The sequence below is a fragment of the Nicotiana tabacum genome, chromosome 24 (genome assembly GCF_000715075.1).
Source record: "Nicotiana tabacum cultivar K326 chromosome 24, ASM71507v2, whole genome shotgun sequence".
NCBI classification, from domain to species: domain Eukaryota; kingdom Viridiplantae; phylum Streptophyta; class Magnoliopsida; order Solanales; family Solanaceae; genus Nicotiana; species Nicotiana tabacum.
This window is the reverse complement of record NC_134103.1, coordinates 94662530-94690043: the sequence shown is the minus strand read 5'-3', so window position 1 is coordinate 94690043 and position 27514 is coordinate 94662530. Positions and strand designations below refer to the sequence as shown.

At 38.7% G+C, this 27514-nt stretch overlaps 1 protein-coding gene across 1 annotated transcript; it reads left to right on the top strand.

Annotated features, from left to right (window-relative positions):
• The first annotated feature begins 16429 nt into the window (after window positions 1-16429).
• On the top strand, window positions 16430-19345 carry LOC107769260 (polyubiquitin). The gene is made up of 2 exons (XM_016588468.2): window positions 16430-16710; window positions 17613-19345. Exon 2 carries the CDS (start codon window positions 17613-17615, stop codon window positions 19212-19214), a length of 1602 nt encoding a protein of 533 aa, XP_016443954.2. The 5' UTR covers window positions 16430-16710; the 3' UTR covers window positions 19215-19345.
• Window positions 19346-27514: the final 8169 nt, after the last annotated feature.

Sequence of the window (27514 nt, the reverse complement as noted above, 5' to 3'; positions counted from 1 at the left end):
CAGTCACATGCGGAGGTTTTGCCCCAGGCTTCGGGGTAGACCAGTACAACATGGTCAATAACCTATGCTTACCGGACCAGTTGCTCCACCAGTAGTCCGACCACCAAGAGGTGGGGGACAGGTGGGTAGGGTCCGTCTTAGAGGAGCAGGTCAGCCAGGCGGAGGTCAGCCAGTTGGCGCTCCAGCTCGGTTCTATGCTTTTCCGGCTAGACCAAATATAGAAGCCTCAGATGCTGTGATTACAGGTATTATTTCTGTTTGCGGCAAAGATGCCTCAGTATTATTTGATCCAGGATCCACGTATTCATATGTGTCATCTCTATTTGCTCCATTCCTGGGTGTTTCTCGTGAGTCCTTGAGTACTCCTGTTTATGTGTCCACTCCTGTAGGAGATTTTATTATTGTGAATCGGGTCTACCGGTCTTGTATTATTACATTCTGTGGTTATGAAACTAGAGCAGATCTCTTATTGCTCGAGATGATCGATTTTGAAATTATTCTAGGTATGGACTGGTTATCTCCATATCATGCTATTCTAGATTGTCATGCCAAAACCGTTACCTTGGCTATTCCATCTTTGCCTAGGCTGGAGTGGAAGGATTCGTCTGTTAGTTTATTTAATCGAGTTATTTCTTTTATAAAGGCTCAACACATGGTTGAGAAGGGTTATTTGGCTTATCTAGCCTATGTCCGGGATACTAGTGCAGAGACTCCGGCTATTGATTCAGTGCCTGTAGCTCGGGAGTTCTCCGATGTATTTCCTTCAGATCTTCCAGGTATGCCACCTGATCGTGATATTGATTTATGTATTGACTTGGCTCTAGATACTCAGACTGTATATATCCCACCGTATCGCATGGCTCCGAAAGAACTGAAAGAGTTGAAAGAACAACTTGAAGAATTACTAGCCAAAGGGTTTGTTAGACCAAGTATATCGCCTTGGGGTGCACCGGTATTATTTGTGAAGAAGAAAGATGGCACAATGCGAATGTGTATTGATTATCGCCAATTGAACAAAGTCACTATTAAAAACAAGTACCTGTTGCCGCGTATTGATGACTTATTTGACCAGTTGCAGGGTACTAGGGTGTTCTCTAAGATCGATTTGATGTTGGGGTATCATCAGTTGAAGATTCGAGATTCGGATATTCCAAAAACTGCTTTCCGTACTAGATATGGTCATTATGAGTTTCTGGTAATGTCTTTTGATTTAACTAATGCCCCGACAGCATTTATGGATATGATGAACAGGGTATTCAGGCCATATATTGATTCATTTGTCATTGTCTTCATTGATGACATTTTGATCTACTCACACAGTAAGGAGGAGCATCAGCAGCATATGAGAGTAGTGCTTCAGACATTGCGGGAACAAAAGCTATATGCTAAGTTCTCTAAATATGAGTTCTGGCTTGAGTCTGTAGCATTTTTGGGACATATTGTATCGGGCGAAGGTATTAAAGTTGATCCCAAAAATATTGAGGCAGTTCAAAATTGGCATCGTCCCACTTCGGCGACTGAGATCAGGAGTTTTCTGGGTTTGGCAGGTTATTATCGTCGGTTCGTTGGAAGGTTTTTCATCTATTGCAGCACCTTAGACCAAATTAACCCAGAAGGGTGCTCCGTTCCGATGGTCCGATGATTGTGAGGTGAGCTTTCACAAGCTCAAGACAGCATTGACTACAGCACCAGTGTTAGTGTTGCCTTCCGGTTCGAGGATGTATATAATGTATTGCGACGCTTCACGCGTTGGCTTGGGTTGTGTATTGATGCAGGAAGGGCAAGTTATTGCATATGCTTCACGTCAGCTGAAGCCCCACGAAAAGAATTATCCGGTACATGATTTGGAGTTAGCTGCGATTGTTCATGCTCTTAAGATTTGGAGGCATTATCTTTATGGGGTGTCTTGTGAAGTTTACACTGATCATCGCAGTTTGCAGCATTTGTTCAATCAGAGGGACCTAAATTTGAGGCAGCGCAGATGGCTGGAGTTACTAAAAGATTATGATATTACTATCCTGTATCATCCGGGCAAAGCAAATGTGGTTGCAGATGCCTTGAGCAGAAAAGCAGAGAGTATGGGTAGTTTGGCTTTCATTTCAGCAGAGGAAAGGCCATTAGCCTCAGATATTCAGTCCTTGGCTAACAAACTTATGAGGCTGAATATTTCAGAGCCCAGTCGAGTTCTTGCATGTGTTGTGGCCCAATCTTCACTATTTGAGAAGATCAAAGCTCGCCAGTATGATGACCCATACTTGATGGTTCTTCGTGAAACGGTACTACGAGGTGGTGCCAAGGAAGTCACTATTGGTGCAGATGGTGTTCTACGACTCCAGGATCGTCTGTGTGTTCCTAAGGTGGATGAACTGAGGAAAAAGATCTTAGAGGAGGCACACAGTTCTTGGTATTCTATTCATCCAGGTGCTAGGAAGATGTATCGTGACTTGAGGCAGCATTATTGGTGGCGACGAATGAAAAAGGACATAGTTGAGTATGTAGCTAGGTGTCTAAATTGCCAGCAAGTTAAATATGAGTACCAGAGGTCATGTGGCTTACTTCAGCAGATAACTATACCAGAGTGGAAATGGGAACGAATTACTATGGATTTTATAGTTGGGTTGCCGCGGACCTTGCGGAAGTTTGATGCAGTTTGGGTCATTGTTGATAGGTTGACCAAGTCGGCACATTTTGTTCCTGTTGTGACTACGTATACTTCAGAGAGGTTGGCCTAGATTTATATTCAGGAGATAGTTCGGTTGTACGGTGTGCCAATTTCCATCATATCAGATAGAGGGTCTCAGTTTACTTCACATTTCTGGAGAGCAGTACAGAGTGAATTAGGGACCCGTGTAGAGCTTAGCACAACCTTTCATCCGTAGACCGACGGGCAGTCAGAGCGGACAGTTCAGATTTTGGAGGATATGCTCAGGGCATGTGTGATTGACTTTGGAGGTCAGTGGGATCGTTTCCTGCCTTAAGCCGAGTTTGCTTATAATAACAGTTACTAATCCAGCATCGAGATGGCTCCATTTGAGGCTTTATATGGCTGTCGATGTCGTTCACATATCGGATGGTTTGAGCCCGGCGAGGCTAAGTTATATGGTACTGATTTAGTAAAGGATGCCTTGGAAAAGGTAAAGTTGATTCAAGAGCGACTTCGTGCAGCACAGTCCAGGCAGAAAAGTTACGCGGATCAGAAAGCGCGTGATTTATCATTTATGGTAGGTGAAAAGGTTCTCTTGAAGGTTTCGCCGATGAAGGAATCATGAGATTTTGGAAAAAGGGGAAATTGAGCCCAAGGTTTATAGGCCCATTTGAGGTGTTGAGACAAGTTGGGGAGGTTGCTTATAAGCTTGCATTGCCACCCAATCTATCGGGAGTTCATCCGATTTTTTATGTATATATGCTCCAGAAGTATCATGCCTACCTATCACATGTGTTAGATTTCAGCACAGTTCAGCTAGATAATAGCTTGGGTTATGAAGAGGAGCCAATTACCATTGTTGATAAACAGGTTCGCCAGTTGAGGTCCAAGAGGGTTTCTGCAGTAAAAGTCCAGTAGAGGGGCCAATCAGTCGAGGAAGCGACTTGGGAGGCCGAGGAAAACATGAGGAGCAGATATCCACACTTATTCAGCACTTCAGGTATAATTCTAAACCTGTTAGAGGACGAACGTTTGTTTAAGAGGTGGAGAATGTGATGACCCAAAATGTCATCTTTAAATTTAATAATTAATTATATGTTCTAAGACCTCAAAAAGTACTATTTATTATTTCTCGACTTGCGTGCACAATCCATAAAATTTTATGGAAAGTTTTTATGTGAAAAATAGATTAAAATGTGGATTAGAGCTTTAAAACTCAATTGAGTTGACTTTGGTCAACATTTTGAGCAAATAAACTCAGATCAGTATTTTGACAGTTTCGGTAGGTCCGTATCGTGATTTGGCAGTTGGGCGTATGCCCGAAATTAAATTCCGAGGTCCCTAGCCCGATATATGGAATTTTGATGAAACAATTAAAGAGTTTAAGTTCAAATAGTGACCGGATGTCGAATTATGTGCAAATGACACCGGAATAGAATTTTGATGATTTCAACAGCTCCGTATGGTGATTTTGGACTTAGGAGCGTGATTGGAAGTCCGTAGTGAAATTTGGGCTTGAAATGGCTAAAACAAGAATTTAAGTTTGAAAGTTTGACCGAGGAGTTGACTTTTTGATACCAGAGTCAGAATATAGTTCCGAAAATTTTCATAGCTATGTTATGTCATTTATGACTTATGTGCAAAATTTGAGATCAATCGGAGTTGATTTGATAGATTACGACATCGAATGTAGAAGTTGGAAATTTTAAGTTTCATTAAGCTTGAATTGGAGCATAATTCGTGGTTTTAGCGTCGTTTTATGTGATTTGAGGTTTCAAATAAGTTCGTATGATGTTGTAGGACCTGTTGGTATATTTAGTTGAGGTCCCGAGGGCCTCGGGTGGATTCCGGATGGTTAACGGATTGAATTTGGAATTTGAAGAAGAGTTGAGGCAGCTGATATCTGGTGTGATCGCGGGTGCGAAACATCTACCGCGGGTGCGAAGCCGCGGATGCGAAAAATCCATCGCGGGTGCGAAGCCGCGGGTGCGAAAAATCCATCGCGGGTGCGAATCCGCAGGTGCGAAAAATCCATCGCGGGTGCGAAGCCGCGGATGCAAAAAATTTTGCCGCGGGCGCGATGATCGCTGGGCAGTGAGTGTTTAAAGCGAGGATTTGAGCATTTTTGCTCATTTCTTCATTCTTGGACGATTTTGGGAGCTTCTTGAGAGGAGAATTCACCTAGCAACTTAGAGGTAAGTTAATACACACCTATTGCAAGTTAAATACATGGTTTATATATGGATTTAGACATGTAAATTTGTAAAAATTTGGAGTTTTTAAGAAAAACCTAGAAATTGATATTTTTTATTTTCACCACGGAAATGGTTATGGAATTGGATAGAAATTATATATTCAAGTTCTTGAGATTATAGGTAACGTTTTCATCCGAAAATTTCCAAAATCCGAACACGTGGGCCCGGGGTGAATTTTAAGAATTTTACCATTTTGGATAGGGTAATTTATTTAATAGATGAGTTTCGAATTTATTGAACATATATTAATTATTTTTATAACTTTTGGATAGTTTCGGATTTTTTCGGCATCGAATCGAGAATTTTACACGACGCGATAATTGAAAAGTGGACCTTGAGACGAGGTAAGTCTCTTGTCTAATCTTGTGAGGGGAAAATTATCCCATATGGATTAAATTGAATAATTATTGATAATTGCGGGGGCTACGTACGCACAAGGTGACGAGAGTCCGTGCGTAGCTACTATTAATACTAAAGTTCGGGTAGTTTAGTACTCAAAGCATGAATTACTTGTGTAAATTATATTCCTTGTTTAATTAATATTATTTGATATATATATATATATATATATATATATATATAGTGAATTGTTAGATCACAATATTAAAGGATGTAAAAATTTATATGTTTGATTTTCTGTTTAAAATTAATTAATTCTTAAACGAAATTATTCTTCCTCCCGAATTTATCTCATAATAAATATATTTTTCTTCCGGAGGTACATAAGAAAATGTCCTCCTTTCTTGTGGAGCGGGTCGAACGCCTCGGCAGGATAGATGCATCTATGGATCGCGCCGCACGTCCCTCGGCAATGTACATGAAACTCTGGATCGGGCCGTACGTCCTCGGCAGAAATCGTGCCTAATAATATTAATAATTACATGATACTTTAATAATTTATTTCAGCTTGCGAAGCTAGTTGATAAATTGAAAAAAACAATTCTTGGAATTTAATTAATATATTGAGAATTGTTGCATTTGAAGAAATTTGATTATTTCCGCTGATTTGATAAATTATTTTAAACTCTGTAAATCATACTGATTTAAATATCCTATTTCTATTTCAATTATTATTATTATTGACCCATAGTGAGTGTCAAAGTCGGCCATCTCGTCTCTACCACTTCGAGATTAGGCTTGATACTTACTGGGCACACGTTGTTCACGTACTCATACTACACTTGCTGCACTTTTTGTGCAGGAACTAAGGCAAGTACTAGTGGGGGACCTATCGTCTTGCACCCACGTTATCCAGGGGCATAGTGGTGAGCTGTTTCTCTGATCCGTTCTGCAGCTTCTAGTGTCTCTCTTTGTATTTTTTTTCATTCTGTCTATTTTTATTTCAGACAGTATTTGAGGTTTTGTATAATCTACTAGATGCCCATACACTTGTGACACCAGGTCTTGGCACACACATTGGTAGAGTTTGGGTTTTAATATATTTTTTTGGTTTTAAATTTTATCAATGTATGCTTAATTTATCAGTTAGCTTGCCAAACTGTAGTGTTGGGCGCTATCACGACTTATAGGTGAAATTGGGTCGTGACAAAATCTGTCGGATCGTCACTTGAATAGATTTATTGCACATCAATGTCACCATTTTTCTGAAGATCATGTGTGTAGAATAATTTTGGTGAAATGTATTTCGTTCTATCTCCTTTTATAAATCATCCCTTTAAATGGGCTATGCATGCAGCATTGTCTTCGTATAAAATTGTGGATCTTTTATCACATTCCAAACCATATTTTCCTTGAATAAAATGAATCACTGATCTCAACCATACGCATTCCTTACTTGCTTCACGAATAACTATTATCTCGGCATGATTTGAAGAAGTAGCAACAATAAATTACTTTGCGGAGAGTCATGATATGATAGTACCTCCACATGTAAACACGTACTCGGTTTGAGATCGAGCTTTATGTGGATCAGATAAATAACCTGCATCTGCATAATCAATAAGATCTGCACTACCTTTGTTAGAATAAAATATACCCATATCAAGTGTTCCCTTTAAATATCGCAATATATGCTTAATCCCATTCCAATATCTCAGTGTAGGAGAAGAGCTATATCTTGCTAGTAAATTAACAAAAAATGTTATGTCATGCCCTGTAGCATTAGCAAAATACATAAGTGCATCGATTGCACTAAGATAAGGTATTTCGGGACCAAAGAGTTCATCATCCTCTTCTGGAGGTCGGAACAAATTCTTATTCACTTCAAGTGATCGAACAACTATTGGTGTACTCAATGGGTGTGCTCTATCCATGTAAAAGTGTTTTAAGACCCTTTCAGTATAGGCAGATTGATGGATAAAGATCTCGTCTACCAAATGTTCAATTTCCAGACCAAGACAAAGTTTTGTCTTTCCAAGATCTTTAATCTCAAATTCTTTCTTAAGATATTCAATTGCCTTTTGGAGCTCTTATGGAGTTCCAACAAGATTTATGTCATCAACATAAACAACAAATATAACAAATTCTGATGCCATTTTCTTTATAAAAATACATGGACAAATAACATCATTTATGTAACCCTCTTTCAACAAATATTTACTAAGACGGTTATACCACATACACCCAGATTGCTTTAAAACCATACAAAGATCTTTGTAATCTGATTGAATACATTTTCCGAGAATTTGGATTTGCTTCATGCATTTTAAATCCTTCAGGGATTTTCATATAAATTTCATTATCAAGTGAACCGTACAGATAAGCTGTAACTACATCCATGTCACGATCCAAAATCCCACCACAGGCATCGTGATGGTACCTAGTCTCTAAGACTAGGTAAGCTTATTTCTATTACATTTCGAAGCCTTTTTTTTTTTAAAAAACTATCAATTAAATAGGTAATCAAAACCAACATCGGAACACATATAAATATAACAACCTCCCAAGACTGGTAGTACTGAGTCAGGAACTCTAACTGAATACATGAAATGATTTCAAGGATCGAATACCCAATACTGTTTGAATAATAAATAACAGTACAATAAGATGGAAAGACTCCAAAGAACTGCGACGACCAAGCAGCTCTACCTTGAATCCTTGTGATCTCACTCTAACTCTGTCTGAGTCAGATATCTCCAATACCTGGCTCTGCACAAAAATATGCAGAAGTGTAGTATGAGTACACCACGGTCGGTACCCAGTAAGTATCAAGACTAACCTCAGTGGAGTAGAGACGAGGTACAGTCAAGACACTCACTAGTCTATTAACCTGTGCAATATAATATACAAAATAATAGGAAACAAATAACAATAAGGGCAACATAGAACAACCAGTGATGTACACAACAAAACAACAAGAACACCATTAATATTACTCAACGAATAATAAATACAAGTACACCAAATTAAATCAAGTTCTTCAAATAAATGTCTTTCCAATGTAAGTACTTCAAGTATAAATCTTTCAAATATAAGTTTTGTTTTTCAATAAAAATCCTTAGAATATAATCTTGTCAAATAAATATATATTTCGAATATACTCCCTTCAAATAAATTTCTTTCAACTATAATTCTTTCAAATAATATTTTTGGAATATAATTCCTTCAAATAAAAGTCACCTTGTGACATCTCATTTCATAATCATAAAAATACGGGTCTCAACCCACTTCCATATTTTCACGGCACCTCATGCCCATATTTCTATTACAACTGCACGGACAACTCACGTGCCAATAATATCAATGTATATAAGATCCACATGATTAATTAATTCCACTAAAGTGAGTTTACAATTTTTAAATCAAGTAAGAAATCAATAAAGAAATGAATTTATTTTAGAAATCATTTGGGTGAAGAAAATAACATTGCACTTAAATTAAAGCATCAGTTAAACTACTGATTTGGATGTAATACTATTTAATTTAAAATATAATAATAATTTTTTTATTTAAATCAACTCAATCATCGAAAATCAGTAAGAAAACCCAGAAATATACTTCTTCAAAGTCTCGTACTAAAAAGCCAAAGCTAACACGATACAACTAGGAGCACAAAACACATAATAATAAAGTCAACTAGTACATCACGGAAGAAGACAAGAATTTACATATTAAATGGAACAAAATTACCCCAGACAAGAACATAAATAAAGAAATATCAATAGGGCACTCCCGAGGTACCGCCTCGTAGTCCCAAATCATAAATAAATTCACAATATCTCATTTCATTATATCACCACGGGAGCCTTCACATTTAATTTTTAAAGAAATCATTTTTCCGAAATAGCATCCCGCGTTTTAGCCACCCTTATCACACCGCATGACTTCTAGTAGTTCCCCTACTAGCCACGCGTTTCAAGCCACCCTTATCTCACTGCATGCATTTCAACACCCTGGCCTTATATCACCGCATGACTTCTAGTAGTTCCCCTATAAGCCACGCGTTTCAAGCCACCCTTATCTCACCGCATGCGTATCAATAGCACAATATTTCATAAATCGCACCTCAAGTGCTCAAATATCACAACATAATACAACTTGCACCTCAAGTGCCCCAATATTACAACATATCACAAATTGCACATCAAGTGCTCAAATATTACAACATATCATAAATTGCACATCAAGCGCTCAAATATTACAACATATCACAAATTGAACATCAAGTGCTCAAATATTTTAACATATCACAAATTGCACATCAAGTGCTCAAATATTTCAACATATCACAAATTGCACATCAAGTGCTCAAATATTATAACTTTTCACATAAATCAATAATACCTTATTTTTTCTCCATAAGGAGCCCACGGCTCGATCATAATGTGTACAACATCTTAACAAAATGTTCGGGAGTGAACAACTCAACCGAATAATATTTCACAATTTGGCACTTTACCTCGACATGATTCACGACCTTTATAATTCAATACCAAATTTTTCAACAACGTGAACTGAAAAGTAATTCATCAAGGAACAACACCTCCTTTAAATCACAACTTCAAGAAATAAATAGATTTATTCTTCTTATTAACTAAATTTTTCATTTAAATTATCTGTAGGAAAAATCAATAATGAAAGTGTTTCCCATAAAAATGGCAACTCAAACAAACACAGAGTTCACATAAAAATCAAGTGGCAATCGCACCAAATTATCATATAAAAATAACCTCGGCAAACAAGGAATGGGGCATGACAAATAAGGGATTTAATAAGTTACAATAATTTTCCAATTTAATACTTAAGGGCGTCTACGAATTTCAATCGATATAATATGCACATATAAACCAAGTACGTACTCGTCACCTCGCGTTCATAATTTTCAATTACACAATTTTTCACATAAGACTCAATGCCTAAGGGTAATGCCCCACTCAAGGTTAGGCAAGATACTTACCTTTTTGAAGTTAGGTCGATATTCCAAAATAGCTTTCTTGCTTGAATTGACCTCTGGACGGCTCCAATCTTTCTTGAGTCTTCCTTACATTACTACGAGTTTTCGAAAATTCTAGCAACTTCAATCTATTTAGAAACATAACAAAAGTGAACCATAATTAGGAAGATTTTCATGATTTCAGCTCATTTGAGCATTTTATCAATCACTAGGTGTGCAAATTTGGCTACAAGGTTCTTCTACAAGATTTTCTTCATTCCACAACCCAATCTTTACTTATTTGATCTCAACAATCTTCCCACAAACCTTATTGGTACAAGCATATATACATAATACTCTTATACCCAAGAATCATACTCCCAATCACCAATCTTTTACCCCAAACTCGAAATTGAAGACTAGGGGTTGAATCTTACCTCTTTGATGAAGATCTTGTGATTAGCTTCCTTAATTCTTGAAGATTGGATGATTAGAATGTTAGATTCCCTCCTTCTCTCTCTAAAATGCTCTTACCTCTCTCTAAAACCCACAGAAAAACACCCCAAAATAAGCCCTAAAGCCTATTTATCAAAATGGGGACGTGTTATGAAAATAGAAAAATTAACCCTCCGAAAGCAGGTCTGCGGTCGCATAATGGACCGCAGAATGGGTATGCGGGCCGCAAAATTGATCGCAAAATCGGTGCCCAGAACTGGGCTCTTCTGGTCCATTCTGCGACCAGTTTACGGTCGCAGAAGCAGTTTTGCGATCGCATAACTGTTTTGCTATCGCATAATTGGTAGCAGAATTGCATTTTTCTAGCCTTTGATAATTTAGTCATAACTTCTTATAGGAATGTCCAAATGATAAACGGTTTAAAGTGTTGGAAACTAGACACATGGAACTTTCTTTTGATAGGTAACACACCATATAACTCTTCATATAAAGAGACGTATGCTCGTTTGAAGTTAGGCCTTATGCGAACTCACTTGAAACTTTAGTCTATTATGAAATTTCCAACTTCAACATTCGATGCCGAAACCTAACGAATCAAGTCCGATTGACCTCAAATTTTGCACACAAGTCATAAGTGACATAACAGACATATTTAAATTTCCAGAATTAGATTCCGACTTCGTTATCAAAAATTCAACCTTCGATCGAACTTTCCGAAAATCGTCTATTTTCCAACTTTCGCCAAAATGAGTCGAATTGTCCTACGGACTTCCAAATCCAAATCCGAATACGTGCCTAAGTCCAAAATCACCATATGAAACTATTGACATCATCAAAATTCTATTCCGGGATCGTTTGCTCAAAAGTCAACTCTTTCCATTTAAGCTTCAAAATGAGAATTTCTCTTTCAATTAAATTCTAAATCTTCCGAAAATCAAACTCGACCACACCTGCGGGTCATAATACATATTATGAAGTTTTCAGGGACCTTAAATCGTTGAACGGGGCGTTAATTCTTAAAACGACAAGTTGGGCCGTTACAATCCATTAGATATATTTCAAGCTTTTCATGTAGTGCTAAAATGATGAGATATCGAAATGTTATGGCATCCATAACAGGTGAATATGTTTCATCAAAATCGACTCCAGGTCGTTGTGAGAATCCTTGTGCAACAAGGCGAGCTTTGTATCTTTTAATTTCATTTTTATCATTCCTTTTTCGCACAAAACCCCATTTATGACCAACTGATTTTATACCACCAGGTGTTTGGACTACTGGTCCAAAGACCTCTCTTTTAGCAAGTGCATTCAATTCTAATTGAATTACCTCTTGCCATTTTGGCCAATAAGATCTTTGTCGACATTCTTCGACATATCGGGGTTCAAGATCCTCACTATCTTGCATAATGTTAATTGCAACATTATATGCAAAAATATTATCCACTACTACTTCAGATCGATTTAAATTAATCCCTTCACCGGTAGAACTTATTAAAATCTTCTCACTCACTTGAGTCTCGGGTTCATTGATTTCTTCAGGAATCTCAGAACTAATCAGATCTTTGGTCTCTTCAGGAGATCCATTCGTAGTATCGTTATCATTTGTCGTTTTTCTTTTTCGAGGATTTCGATCCTTAGAACCCAAAGGCCTACCACGCTTCAGGCGTGCTTTAGGTTCATTAGCTCTCATGCTAGTAGATGGTCATGCCGGGACATCAATTCGGATAGGCACATTCTCTGCAGGGATATGTGACTTAGTTATCCTTTTCAAATCAGTAAATGCGTCTGTTATTTGATTTGCTATATTTTGTAAATGGATGATCTTCTGGACCTCCTGAGTACATATAGGGGTACGTGGATCAAAAATGAGATAATGATGAAACTTTTCACATAATTTCTCTTTTGATTTCCTTTTTCTCTCCCCCAATTGTGGAAAATTTATTTTATCAAACCGACAATCTGCAAATCGAGAAGTAAATAAATCTCCTGCCAATGGTTCAAGATAGTGAATAATAGAGGGTGATTCAAACCCAACATATGTTCCTAACCTTCTCTATGGGACCATCTTACTGCGATGTGATGGTGCTACTGGCACATATACAGCACATCTAAAAATTCGTAGATGGGCAATATCTGGTTCATGACCAAAAACTAATTATGATGGAGAATATTTATTATAATGTGTCGGTCTGAGACGGATAAGTGATGCTGCATACAAGATAGCATGGCCCCAAACAGTAGTGGGCAATTTTGTTTTCATAAGTAGTGGTCTTGCTATCAATTGCATGCGTTTAATAAATGACTCTGCAAGGCCATTTTGAGTATGAACATAAGCTACAAGATGTTCAAATTTTATCCCAACTGATAGACAATAATCATCAAAAGCTTGAGATGGGAATTCTCCAGCATTATCTAGGCGAATGACCTTTATAGGATAATCTGGGAATTGTGCCCTTAATCGAATTATTTGGGCTAATAGCTTTGCAAACGCCAGGTTACGAGATGATAGTAGGCACACATGAGACCATCTTGAAGATGCATCTATTAGGACCATAAAATATCTAAACAACCCACTTGGTGGGTGAATAGGTCCACATATATCCCCATGTATATGTTTTAAAAAGGCAGGAGATTCAATGCCAACCTTCATTGGTGATGGTCTAGTGATCATTTTGCCTCTATAACAAGCATCACAAGAAAATTCATTATTTGTAAGAATCTTCAGGTTCTTTAATGGGTGCCCACTCGAATTTTCAGTAATTCGTCTCATCATTATTGATCCAGGATGGCCCAAACGACCATGCCAAAGCACAAAAATATTTGAATCAGTAAACTTCTGATTTACGATAGAGTGCGCTTTAACTGTACTAATGTTTGAATAGTATAAGCCAGAAGATAAAGTTGGTAACTTTGTACAATGCACTTCTGTCCAGAAACATTCTTTGTAATACAAAGATATTCCATATTCATTTCATCTACCGTCTCAATATGATACCCATTTCGGCGGATATCTATAAAACTTAACAAGTTTCTTTGGGACTTGGAGGATAATAATGCATTGACTATAATAAGTTTTATTCCCTTAGACAGAAATATAGTGGCTCTTCCGGAGCCTTCAATCAAACTTATATTATCAGAAATTATTGAAACATTTGCTTTTTCCTTATGGAAATAAGAAAAATATTTTTGATCTTTGAATATGGCATGAGTTGTTCCACTATCAATTACACAAATATCTTCATGATTGGTCTTCGATCCAAATATAATTTAAGGATTATCCATATTCTCTGATACTTTCAAAGTATTTGTTCAAGATGACAGAGTCTCGTGCTGATAACGTGTTATAAAATAAAGACTGTAAAGTAAAGACAAGTATAGAGAGAAACTGATATATTATTCAAACTTCAAACTTCTGTACGCAATGAACTGAAATCTCCTCTATTTATAGAAGAAAGGAAGCTGTTGTGTAAGCTGCTTTTGCAAGCTGCTACTGTACCCGATATAGATAATCTTCTATCGGGGTGATGTTTATCCATAATGGAGTACCGAAAGGATAAGCTCATTGTACCATATATAGATAATCTTCTACCGGAGTACCGAAAGGAGAAGCTTCTTCGGGAGGCTTATTTTCAATAGAGTACTAAATAGATAAACATATTTACGGCAGAGTCTCATATAGATGAGCTTTTTCAGGAAGCTTATTTACAACGGATTACTAAATGAACATCCATAATATAATATATTTATAACAGACGGGAGGTATATTAGGAGTAATAAAAAAATACCTCCCACTCCGAAATGGAAAAAGAATGGGGTAACGATTATAATCCTTAGCTGGCAACTAGGGGTGTATAAATTGAACTGAAAAATCACACCAAAGCGAAAAGTCAAACCAAACCGATTAAAAAATCCGATTAGGTTTGGTTTGATTTGGTTTGGTATTGAGTAAAAAAAAAACCCAATTAAACCGACATATAAATATATAATTTTTATATATATTTTTAAGATTTTATATAGAATTTTCTTTAAAAAATATCTAGAAATATTTGGGATTCTCTTACGGGGTATAATATTTAATAAAATATGAAGTGCTCCATATTTATTAACCTTAAATAATGGGTTGTGTGATCATTTCATATCAAGTGTTATTGAAATGCGTCAATCTCTTTATTCTTCCATATTCATATATCAAGATCTATCTATTAAATTCTTATGTCTTTTTCGAATTTGAAGTGGTTATTATTATTTAGGTATAATATTGATTTTTATGTTTAATTACTAAATACGATTAACCTTGAAAGTGTACATCAACGAAAAATTATTGTCAGACGACTAAAAATATAACTATCATGTGTGACTAATTAGATTCTCCCATAAGAATATTTAATATATAATATGTTTGTCAATTTTTTTAAATTTTACTAAACATATATTTACTTATAAAAAATTGAACAAAGTAAGATTGAAACAATATCTAAGTAACAAAAACCCGAAAAACCCCGTCAAAATCGAACTAATCCAAACTGATATAGTTGGTTTGTTTGGTTTTGATAATAACCGAGCAACTCGGTCCATGCACACTCCTGACAACTACTCCTACTATTATTTAATTAGTCAATTTTATTTATTATTCGGTTGGCAGTGCAATATAGAATGGGGGAATAGCCTCATAAACACTCGTAGTTGTTCGCGTTTGTCATTCCGGTCCCTATACTTAATAAAATTTCATCTAGACACTTATAATTATTCAAAGTTGCTATTTTAAACCCCTCTGACCATTGACCAAGTTTATGTGGCAACTTAATTATTGAACTGGACAAAATACATGTATTTCACGCGTGTAAGGAGCATGAGCATAAAAATTTAAACCAAAAATTATTAAAATAAGGAAAACGAAAAAGAAAAATAGAAGAATCAAATTAGAAGAAAGAAAAAATGGTCAAAGATTGCTTTTCTCTCACATATGTTCTGCTTGCCCTGCGCCGCCCCCTTCCCCCACCCTTACCCCCACCCCCTCCCAAATCCCATTTTTCTCTATCTCACTCCCTTCTCCACGATACTCCTCCCCCATTTTAATCCAAAACTCACTGCAACAGCCCTCCCCACCACCTTTTCATCTACCAGTGACATCCCACATCGCCACAGAAAAGTAATTTCCACGGCAACCACTAGAGATAGATAATTGGACCATTTCTATTGGGGGTAGGGGGGTATTAGGCGATAGTGGGTGCTATTACATTTCAGAATTTCAGATCTCGGTAACCTTTCAATTGGAATAACTGTGGCCATTAAATTTAATGGATGTTAAGATTGTATCCATAAATTTTTTTTTGGTGTCTTGCTTTATGAAGACAATGAACAGAAAGTGAAAAAAAGCTAAAGATGTGATTTTTTTTTCCTTAAGAGGATTTTGAAATTCTTCATTGATAACGTAGAGACTGATACATAGTGGGTTTTTCGGTCGGTGATGTTGTTTGTTGTTCTATATCTCTGGTCCGTTCGTTGTTTTTGTTTTGTGCGAGGAGACCAGCTACAATTGTTGAAGGGGGAGGCGGAAGCAGAAGAAAAGAAGGCATAAAAATGAATCTTGGATATATTGAAAAAATAATATTTTATAAAATAAATAATGGTTTAATTTAGGTGAGGTGTATCTGATATGTTCTCTGTGTCAACTCGAGTAAGCAACACGTAGTGTCAAAAGTGCTTAAAACATATGTTTTGATCTGATTGAAACTTTATACAGTAGAAGGACCGAAATGTAAAAACTTTACGGTAGAAGCGTGGGGTATTCTGCCTTATAGAATCGCTTAAATTAATGGTTTACCTAAACCTATCCAAAAGTGGATCCCACCCACTCCGTTATTTACAAGGAGAAGGTAGGCCATCACGTCCTATATAAAGGGACCCTTCTATTCTAATCTTCCTCACTTCTCGTTCTTCTCTCTATAATATATTTGTTCTGCTTTTCCTTCTCTAAGAAGCTCTCTTTTCTCGCTCGTTTGATTCCCAACAACCTTTTCAAGGTACAATTTTCTCCTTTTCTAGTTTTCTTCTTCAAATTCTCTTTCTTCTTTTGTTTTCCTTTATGTATGTTGTATATCTGATTATTTGTTTCAGATCTGTTAGTTTCGATCTGATCTTAGCACGGATCTGATCTGTTGTCAATTTTTTACCTTTCGTGAATTTGTTTAATCTCTGTTTCTGTTAAATATATTGATCCGGTCGATTGAAAATTACAGAATTTACTTGCTTGTCTTTATTCTCGTTGTCTTTGTTGAGCGTTATGTATTGGCCTTTTATTAGATCTAAGTTTTAATCGGTGATGTTATATTCCTGCGTCTTTTATTGATCTAGATCTAATTATTTCATTATTAGCAATCCTTGTGGTAAACTATCTTTTAGTCAATTAGTGCTTGTGTTTATATGTGAAAAAGCTGCTTTTTTAATTACTCTGTTTATATCAAGCCTTGGTAGATAGAGTTATCTGGTACCTGTTGCTGGTGGGAGGTGTCAGGTATCCCGTGGAATTAGTCGAGGTGCGCGCAAGCTGGCCCGCACACCACGGATATCAAAAAAAAAAAAAATTACTCTGTTTACCTATAACATCATATATGAAATTATGAGGACGAGGGATTGAATTGGCTTATAGACCTATGTGGTATGATATATGACTTGTGTTTGAATCTAACCTTATTTTAATACTCCTCTCTTTGTAAATTTTGGGTTATTACTTCATGCTGTTATGTAGATCTCACGTAAATCAATCAATTTTTATGTTTATGCACTCTCTCGATATCTATATCCATGTGTTAAGGAATTGGTTCATGCTATGTGTTCTTATGTGCGTGGTTTTTATTTCCCTTACCTATATTTTTAAAAATTAGTATTTCCTTTTGTCTAATGCTTTTCTTTTGATTAAATATAGATGCAAATCTTTGTAAAGACCCTCACTGGCAAAACCATCACCCTCGAGGTTGAGAGTTCAGACACTATCGACAATGTTAAGGCAAAGATCCAAGATAAGGAAGGAATTCCTCCAGATCAGCAAAGGTTGATCTTTGCTGGAAAGCAGTTAGAGGATGGCCGAACTCTTGCTGACTACAATATCCAAAAGGAGTCTACCCTCCACCTTGTCCTTCGTCTGCGTGGTGGTATGCAGATCTTTGTAAAAACTTTAACTGGGAAGACTATCACTCTCGAGGTTGAGAGCTCAGACACAATTGATAATGTTAAGGCAAAGATTCAGGACAAGGAAGGCATTCCTCCGGATCAGCAAAGGTTGATCTTTGCTGGAAAGCAACTTGAGGATGGTCGTACCCTTGCTGACTACAACATCCAAAAGGAGTCCACCCTCCACCTTGTTCTCCGTTTACGTGGTGGTATGCAGATCTTTGTAAAAACTTTGACAGGAAAGACTATTACACTTGAGGTTGAGAGTTCCGATACAATTGACAATGTCAAAGCTAAAATCCAGGATAAAGAAGGCATTCCTCCAGATCAGCAGAGGTTGATCTTCGCTGGAAAGCAACTTGAGGATGGTCGTACCCTTGCTGACTACAATATTCAGAAGGAATCCACTCTCCATCTGGTGCTGAGGCTGAGGGGTGGTATGCAAATCTTTGTGAAAACCTTGACTGGGAAAACTATTACTCTTGAAGTCGAGAGCTCGGACACCATCGACAATGTAAAGGCAAAGATTCAAGATAAGGAAGGGATTCCACCTGACCAGCAGAGGCTTATTTTTGCTGGGAAGCAGCTTGAAGATGGAAGGACACTAGCTGATTACAATATCCAGAAGGAATCCACCCTCCATCTGGTGCTGAGGCTGAGGGGTGGTATGCAAATCTTTGTGAAGACATTAACAGGGAAAACCATTACCCTTGAGGTTGAGAGCTCGGACACCATCGACAATGTCAAGGCTAAAATTCAAGATAAGGAAGGGATCCCACCTGACCAGCAGAGGTTGATTTTTGCTGGTAAACAGCTTGAGGATGGAAGGACTTTAGCTGATTATAACATCCAGAAGGAATCAACCCTCCATTTGGTGCTGCGCCTGAGGGGTGGTATGCAGATCTTTGTGAAGACATTGACAGGGAAAACTATCACCCTTGAGGTTGAGAGTTCCGACACCATCGACAATGTCAAGGCTAAAATTCAAGATAAGGAAGGGATCCCACCTGACCAGCAGAGGTTGATTTTTGCTGGGAAGCAACTTGAGGATGGGAGGACTCTTGCTGATTATAACATCCAGAAAGAGTCCACACTCCATTTGGTGCTCCGATTGAGAGGAGGGATGCAGATTTTTGTCAAGACTTTGACTGGGAAGACGATCACCCTGGAGGTTGATAGCTCGGATACCATTGACAATGTGAAGGCAAAGATTCAGGACAAGGAGGGTATTCCACCAGACCAGCAGAGGCTGATTTTTGCTGGTAAGCAGCTGGAGGATGGTCGTACCCTTGCTGATTATAACATTCAGAAAGAATCAACTCTTCACCTGGTTCTTCGTCTCCGTGGTGGCTTTTGAGAATTTAGTGTTGTGGCTCTTGGAACTATTGAAAAATGTTTTTAAACTTGTGTGATTTGCGTTGATGTTCGCTTGTTTTTATCCTGTTTGAACAGTCGTTTCTTTAATAAATTTAGCTTGGCTTGAATCAATCTTTGATTATGGTCTTGCAACGTTATGCCATAATGGTATCTCTAGGTCCTTCATTCAGAATTGTGTTAAGTCAGATAATAACCAAGTGCCTTTGGGTCTATTAACTAATCCTACTCTACTCGTTTGCCATTTTATAGCTCCAAATCCTATATATGCTAAAGCACGTAAAATTAGTAAGTTTGTGTTAGCTTTTCTACTAGCTATTGACGAAGTTATTGTTCAATTTGTAACCTGCCTAGATATCGTCGAAGTATCTTTCTCCCTCCTGACCAAAACAAAAACTCTTTTTTATTAGCTATTGACGAAGTTATTGTTCAATTTGTAACCTACTCCGAGTCAATTGTTTTGTTTTTAGTTTTATGCCTCTTTTTTTACACATGAGAGATTTATTTTTACACGTAACAGTGATTTACACATAAAAGATCTAAAAAAGTCATTTTCTTAAATTCAAAATTGTAAAGAGTACAAATAGCACTACAATCAACTGGTACAAAAGGCACGATTGTTAGGACCAATCTACTCAATCTTCAAAGAACATTGTTTTTGGCATGTATACGTATTCTAGGGATATCTAATTAAGAGTTGGAAGTTAAGGGGCACAAAGAAGATGAAGAGCCTGGCGGTGTATGTGGAGGCTTTAAACGAATGACTGTCGATCCAGATAATTTGAAGGAAAACATGGATATCTCAAGACCTGAAAAAGAAAAAGTAGATAGCTTGATGAGATTGCAATATGTTTCTCCTCTCCGTTACATTTTATCTGATTTCATTTGAGTGGATACGAAATTTAAGAAAAAATAAAGTATTAGTATTATGCTTGTGATATTAAACATGCCATAGCATTTGTGCGGCGGCTATAAAAATATGTCATTAAGATTAATATGAGAATTTTAAGTTAAAAGTATTTTCAATATTTACTAAGGGATCATTTTTGTGAAACAAAATTTAAGAAAATAAGGTTATATTATATAAACTGAAACAGATGGAGTACTAAGTCGCGAATTAGAAAGTGTCTTATGATCTATAGAAGTAGAGTTAGGAAGGACCGTAGAAAAAAGAAATTCAAAGAAGATGGGACGAATTACAATTAAACAATTCGATGTTTCTTCCTCCCTTCAAAATCGAGCATCATATACGTACTTCATTGGACGTAGTTTTTGGCAGTTAAAATCGTTTCAGGTAAGTCATGAATGTATTCTATTTTCAAGGTGAGCCATTTGAAAGGAAAAATCTCACAATTGAATAATTCAAGAACCAGATTGAAGCATTGTCCTTTTCTTAAGGACTAGTCTACCACTAATTCTCCTTTCCGCACCAACTATATAATGCCCAACCAAAATGATCTCAATTCATCAAAAGATCAAAAGTTATCAAAGAATATATATATAATCTTCCTAAAAATACAACTCATTTTCCGATCTCTCTTTCTTCCACAAGCTAAGCTAGGAGGAAAGAGGGCAAATAAATCTAAATTTTAGGTTACTATTTGATTTATATCCGCTCTAGTTTTGGCTTTGACAAACAATTTCAATTAAAGATGGCAAAGGAAACTAGAAATATACGTTCTTGGGTAGAGGTTGTTCCAGCCCTCATAACATATCGACGAAAACCTTCACATACATCTGGATTAGAGACCATCAGAGAAGAGATCAACGAGGGGTTTGACGATGACACATAATGTATCTTCTATGTAAAATTCATCACCTTGGAGCAACGGTAAAGTTGTATCCGTGTGACCTATAAGTCACGAGTTCGAACCATGCGAGCAGCGACTAATGCTTGCATCAGGTAGGATGTTTACGTCACACCCGCTGGGTACGGTCCTTCCCCGAGCCCTACATGAATGCAGGATTTTTTTGGTGCACCGGTCCGCTCTTTTTTTATTGTCAAGTGTAGTGAAGCTAATCTCTTTTTACAAAATGTGTATACATTCTGAAAGTAGCTCTTAATTAGCTTTGGTCGATGTAAGATTGAAGTTTTTGGCCCCAGCTGAAGAATCGGAGAATATTTTAGCTAGAGGGATTAATGCATATTTTGCTTTTTATTAGCTTTTCGTTGTTTCATATGTGCAGTGAACTAACAATGCTTTAGATTATTAATAGAGTTTAATGGTATTATTTAGAACTTAGAATCATTGCTATCAAATAATCTGATGAGGATAACAACTTGAAGTTTTTGCCCCTTAATTTTAAAAACCATACAACTGGTGAGTTTGGTTTAGCTGAAAATGTTTTTCTTATAAAACATGTTCTAGTTTAATTACTTGAATAGTTGAATTATTTTTCCAAGGGAATTGCTTTATTTCTGTAAAAGGAAGGAATAATTTCCTTCATCTGTGAAAGTTAATTACTTTACACATTTAAACTTAAATGCCATTGCTATTGTTGACTAGTAGGCAAGTTACACATTTGACCTTGTATACGGTCGAAATAGATTTCAGCCTTGGCATGTCCGATCGAGTTCGAAGGGTGATGTATCGAAATAAGATCCCGAACGGGGGACGAACTAACCTCGAACCCGGGGAGGCCGGTCCGTATCGAGATCGATATCATAATCAAACTCGAATAAGAATCGAACCATGATGCAGGGTAGACCTATCGTGTTGATAATCCAGAGACCAATCAACATTGACCTGGAATCAATTCGAGGGCTCGAACCAGGATCGGGCTCGAACCAAGATCACAAGTTCAAGCCGAAATCAAGCTCAAACCAAAATCGAGGATTCTAAGCAAGATCGAGCTCGCAGACAAAAGCCGTTGCAATCCCACTAGAGAGAATCTTGGCAGAAATTATGGAAAAGCTGACTTATCATGGGTCTCCCACTGAATGCTTATTTTATTATGCTTGGAGCCGAATCCCTCCACTATAAAAGGGCTTGGTTATCATTTCTGTAGGACAAGTTTTCTGAGACTTACATTGTAATAAAAGTACTATATTCTTCTACAGTAAAGAATCGCTCTTTCAGTTTCTTAGATTGATTCTATTTGTCGAATCTTAAGGTTCATTGTTCTTGATAACCTTATCTAGATTGCATTCTCTCCAATCTACATTTACATTTTATTTATCCTTGCATTTTGTATCAAGTTACGCCACATATCCTCGGAACTGCGTATAAATTCAACTCTATCTATTTTTCGGGTAAACAGTTTGGCGCCCACCGTGGGGCCGAGGATAACAGTGGTCATTTGATACAAATCTGAAAAAAGCACGCCATTGTGCTTTGCACTTATTTCCGAAAATATCTTGAATTTCGGGTCAGCTACGAATAACCACCGATCGAATAGCTTCACCGATCGATTACGAAGCCGGCCTTCAAGATGAAACCAACAACTTGGCACCCGAGGCTCGAATCGAAGTACCCGAAATTCGAGCCGAAATACCATTGGATGTCAATTCACAAATAGCTTTGGAGGCGAACTAGCGTTCCGAATCGGAAAGAAGCATTCGGGGCGGTACTCGATCCGTAGCCCGAGACATCCAAAACCCAGGGGAAATCGGGGCCAACTTACGTATGATCTTCGAGATGCTGCAAGCCCAACAAGTAGCGATAGCTCAGCTACAGAGCCAAACTCGCGCACAAAGCAGGCCGGTTTCCAATCCACTTCGAGAAGTCACCCCTAGAACAGAGCCTGCCATAGTGAAATCTAACGAGCAAGAATCGGGGACTACTCCCGGAATTACTAAATTGCTCGAGGAACTTACAAAACGAGTCGAAGCCAACGACAAGAGGGTGGGAACGTACAATGCCAGGGTCGACCAAATCCCGGGGGCTCCACCAATGATAAAGGGGCTTGATTCGAAAAAATTCATACAAAAGCCTTTTCCGTCGAGTGCGGTACCGAAGCCAATCCCCAAAAAATTTCGTATACCCGAAATTACCAAATATAACGGTACGACCGATCCTAACGAACATGTCACCTCTTACACATGTGCTATAAAAGGCAACGATTTGGAAGATGATGAGATCGAATCCGTGCTGTTGAAAAAGTTCGGGGAGACCCTCTCGAAAGGAGCTATGATCTGGTACCACAATTTACCGCCGAATTCCATCGATTCTTTTGCCATGTTAGCAGATTCATTCATAAAGGCACATGCTGGTGCCATAAAGGTTGCAACGAGAAAATCAGACCTCTTCAAAGTAAAGCAAAGGCAGGATGAAATCCTGAGGGAATTCGTATCCCAATTTCAAATGGAACGCATGGAATTACCCCCAGTCATAGACGACTGGGCCATACAAGCCTTCACCCAAGGGTTGAACGAACTAAGTTCGACAGCATCACATCGGCTGAAACAAAATTTGATCGAGTATCCAGCAGTAACTTGGGCAGATATGCACAACCGATATCAATCGAAAATTAGGGCCGAGGATGATCAGTCGGGAGCCCTGTACAGACCCGTTCATCAGAAAATGACAGTTATTAATCAAAAGCAGATCGACAGAGAACAAAGGTCGAACAAAGACCGATATCGACCGTACGTCGCAGATCGGGTGAACAACGGTTCAGCACGCAACACAGTTCGGAACAATCGAAGGATTAATCGAGGACAAAATTCTCAGGGGCTTATGAGTAAGAGCGGCTTCGATAAATATGCCGATCCTATAGAAGCACCTCAATTATCAGAATATAACTTCAGCGTTGGTGCATCCGCTCTCGTGTCGGCCATCGGACGCATCAAACACTAAATGGCTTCGACCAATACAGACCGATCCTGCCCGAAGAAATCCCAATCAAACGTGCGAATATCATGGTACCCATGGCCATAAAACGGAAGATTGCAAGCAACTAAGAGATGAAATAGCTCGCTTATTTAACAAAGGGCACCTTCGGGAGTTTCTGAGTGATAGGGCAAAGAGCCATTTTAGAAGTCGGGATTTCAGCAAGCAAAATGAGAAAGAAGAACCGCAGCACGTCATCCACATGATCATCGGCGGCATCGATACCCCTCAGGGACCAATGCTTAAATGCACTAAAACATCAATGGTGAGGGAAAAGCGATCTCGGACTCAAGATTACGTACCCATGGGGACTCTGTCCTTTGATGATGAAGATGAAGAGGGGGTTATCCAACCTCACAACGACACACTGGTAATATCTGTACTCGTGAATAAAACTAAAATTAAGCGTGTGTTAATCGATCCAGGTAGCTCGTCCAACATCATCCGATTGAAGGTAGTGGAGCAGCTCGGCCTATAGGATCAGATTGTACCCGCAACTCTGGTCCTAAACAGGTTCAATATGGCATGCGAAACCACCAAAGGTGAGATAGTCCTACCAAAAAATGTGGCCGGAACCATCCAGGAAACAAAGTTTCACGTGATCGAAGGTGATATGAGATATAACGCCCTTTTCGGAAGGCTATAGAACAACAACATGAGAGCTGTGCCTTCGAACCTACACCAGGTCCTCAAATTTCCGACGTCGGGAGGTGTCAAAATGGTGTACGGAGAACAACCAGCCGCGAAAGAAATGTTCGCAGTCGATGAAGCTAAACCAGTGTCCTCACTTTTGCCGATAAAAGGATCGGGCCCGGAAGGAGAACGGGACACCAAATAGAAATCACAGACATCGGCTTCAACCCAGCCAGACAACCAGAAAATCAAAGAGGATGGTGATCAAAGGGTCCCTCGATCTTTCGTGATTCCCGATGACTCCGACACCACAAAATCAACTATCGAGGAGCTAGAGCAAGTCATATTAATCGAGCACTGGCCCGAGCGAAAGGTATACTTGGGAACGGGGTTGAGCCCTGAACTCAGGAAGAAACGCGTTCAATTTCTTATCGATAACATCGATTATTTTGCCCGGTCCCATTTAGATATAACAGGGATCCCGCCGGACATAACGACGCATCAGCTAAGTTTGGATCCCAGGTTCAGACCGGTGAAGCAAAAGAGAAGATCCTAGTCCGATAAAAAGTACGCATTCATAAAGGACGAGGTAACCAAGCTTCTCAAAGTAGGGTCCATTCGTGAGGTGAAATATCCCGAATGGTTAGCCAACGTAGTTGTAGTCCCTAAAAAAGGTAACAAACTTAGAATGTGCGTGGACTATAAGGATTTGAACAAAGTATGCCCCAAAGATTCCTTTCCGCTGCCCAATATCGATCGCATGATCGATGCCATGGCCGGCCATGAGATTCTCACTTTTCTCGATGCCTATTCCGGGTATAATCAAATCCAGATGAACCCGGAGGACCAGGAAAAGACTTCATTTGTCACCAAATATGGAACGTATTGTTATAATGTGATGCCCTTCGGGCTAAAAATTGCATGGGCTACTTACCAACGCCTAGTAAATAAAATGTTCGAAGAACAAATAGGAAAATCAATGGAAGTTTATATTGATGACATGTTAGTTAAGTCCCTGCGCGCAGAGGACCATTTAACTCATTTGCAGGAAACGTTCAAGATTTTAAGGAAATACAACATGAAGCTCAACCCCGAGAAATGTACTTTCGGGGTCGGTTCGGGCAAGTTCCTCGGCTTCATGGTGTCACATCCGGGAATAGAGATTAACCTCGATAAAATCAAGGCCATCGAAGACATCGTCGTTGTGGACATCGTGAAGGCCGTACAAAGGCTAACGGGTCGGATTGCCGCCTTAAGCCGGTTCATCTCAAGATCATCTGATCGAAGTCATAATTTTTTCTCTCTACTCAAAAAGAAGAACGATTTTTCTTGGACCCCGGAGTGCCAACAAGCATTAGAAGAACTAAAGTGATATCTATCAAGCCCACCACTGCTTCACACTCCAAAAATAGATGAGAAACTTTGTTTGTGCTTGGCAGTATCGGAAGTCGCTGTAAGCGGTGTCCTAGTTCGAGAAGAGCAAGGTACACAATTCCTCGTTTATTATACGAGTCGAACCTTAGGAGAGGCGAAAACTAGATATCCGCTCCTAGAAAAATCACTTGCACTGATAAGCGCCTCAAGAAAGTTAAGGCCGTACTTTCAATATCATCCCATATGTGTATTGTCCACTTACCCGCTTCGTAATATTTTGCACAAACCCGAGTTATCAGGCCGACCGGCCAAATGGGCCGTCGAACTCAGTGGGTACGATATCGAATATCAACCCCGCATGGCCATCAAGTCTCAAATTTTAGCAGACTTCGTGGCCGATTTCACACCAACCCTTGTACCCGAAGTCGAAAAAGAATTGTTGAAATCAGGTACATCATCAGGGGTATGGATCCTTTTTACGGACGGGGCTTCGAACTTAAAAGGGTCCGGGCTGGGCATAGTTTTGAAACCACCCACGGGTAGCACTATTAGGCAATCTATTAAAACTATCAGGTTGACTAACAACGAGGCTGAGTATGAAGCCATGATTGCAGGTCTCGAGCTAGCTAGAAACTTGGGAGCAGAAGTCATTGAAGCCAATTGCGAATCCTTGCTGGTGGTGAGTCAAGTAAACAAAACCTTCGAAGTTCGAGAAGGTAGAATGCAAAGGTATTTAGATAAACTGCTTATCACTTTGCGCCATTTCAAACAATGGACTTTACGGCATGTACCACGGGAACAGAATAATGAGGTCGATGCGCTTGCGAATTTAGGGTCGTCGGTCGAGGTAGATGATACGGGCTCGGGGAATGTTGTTCAACTTTCGAGATCGGTAATCGAAGAAGGTCACGCCGAAATAAATTCTACAAGCTTAACCTGGGATTGGAGAAACAAGTATATTGAATACTTGAAAAGCAGAAAACTCCCATCGGACCCTAAAGATTCCAAAACCCTACGGACCAAAACTGCTCGATTCACGTTGGCTTCGGACGGAACGCTGTACCGAAGAACGTTCGATGGACCGTTGGCGGTATGCTTGGGTCCGGGGGATGTCGATTTCGTCCTACAGGAAGTGCATGAGGGTACTTGCGGGAATCACTCTGGAGCCAATACATTAGTCCGAAAAATAATCAGAGCAGGGTATTATTGGATCGATATGGGCAAAGATGCGAAGGAATTTGTTCGTAAATGTGACAAATGTCAAAGGTTCGCACCGATGATCCACCAGCCCGGAGAGCAACTCCACTCAGTCCTATCCCCGTGGCCATTCATGAAATGGGGAATGGATATCGTCGGCCCTCTGCCATCGACCCCAGGTAAAGCCAAATTCAATTTTGTTTATGACTGACTATTTTTCTAAATGGGTTGAAGCACAGGCGTTCGA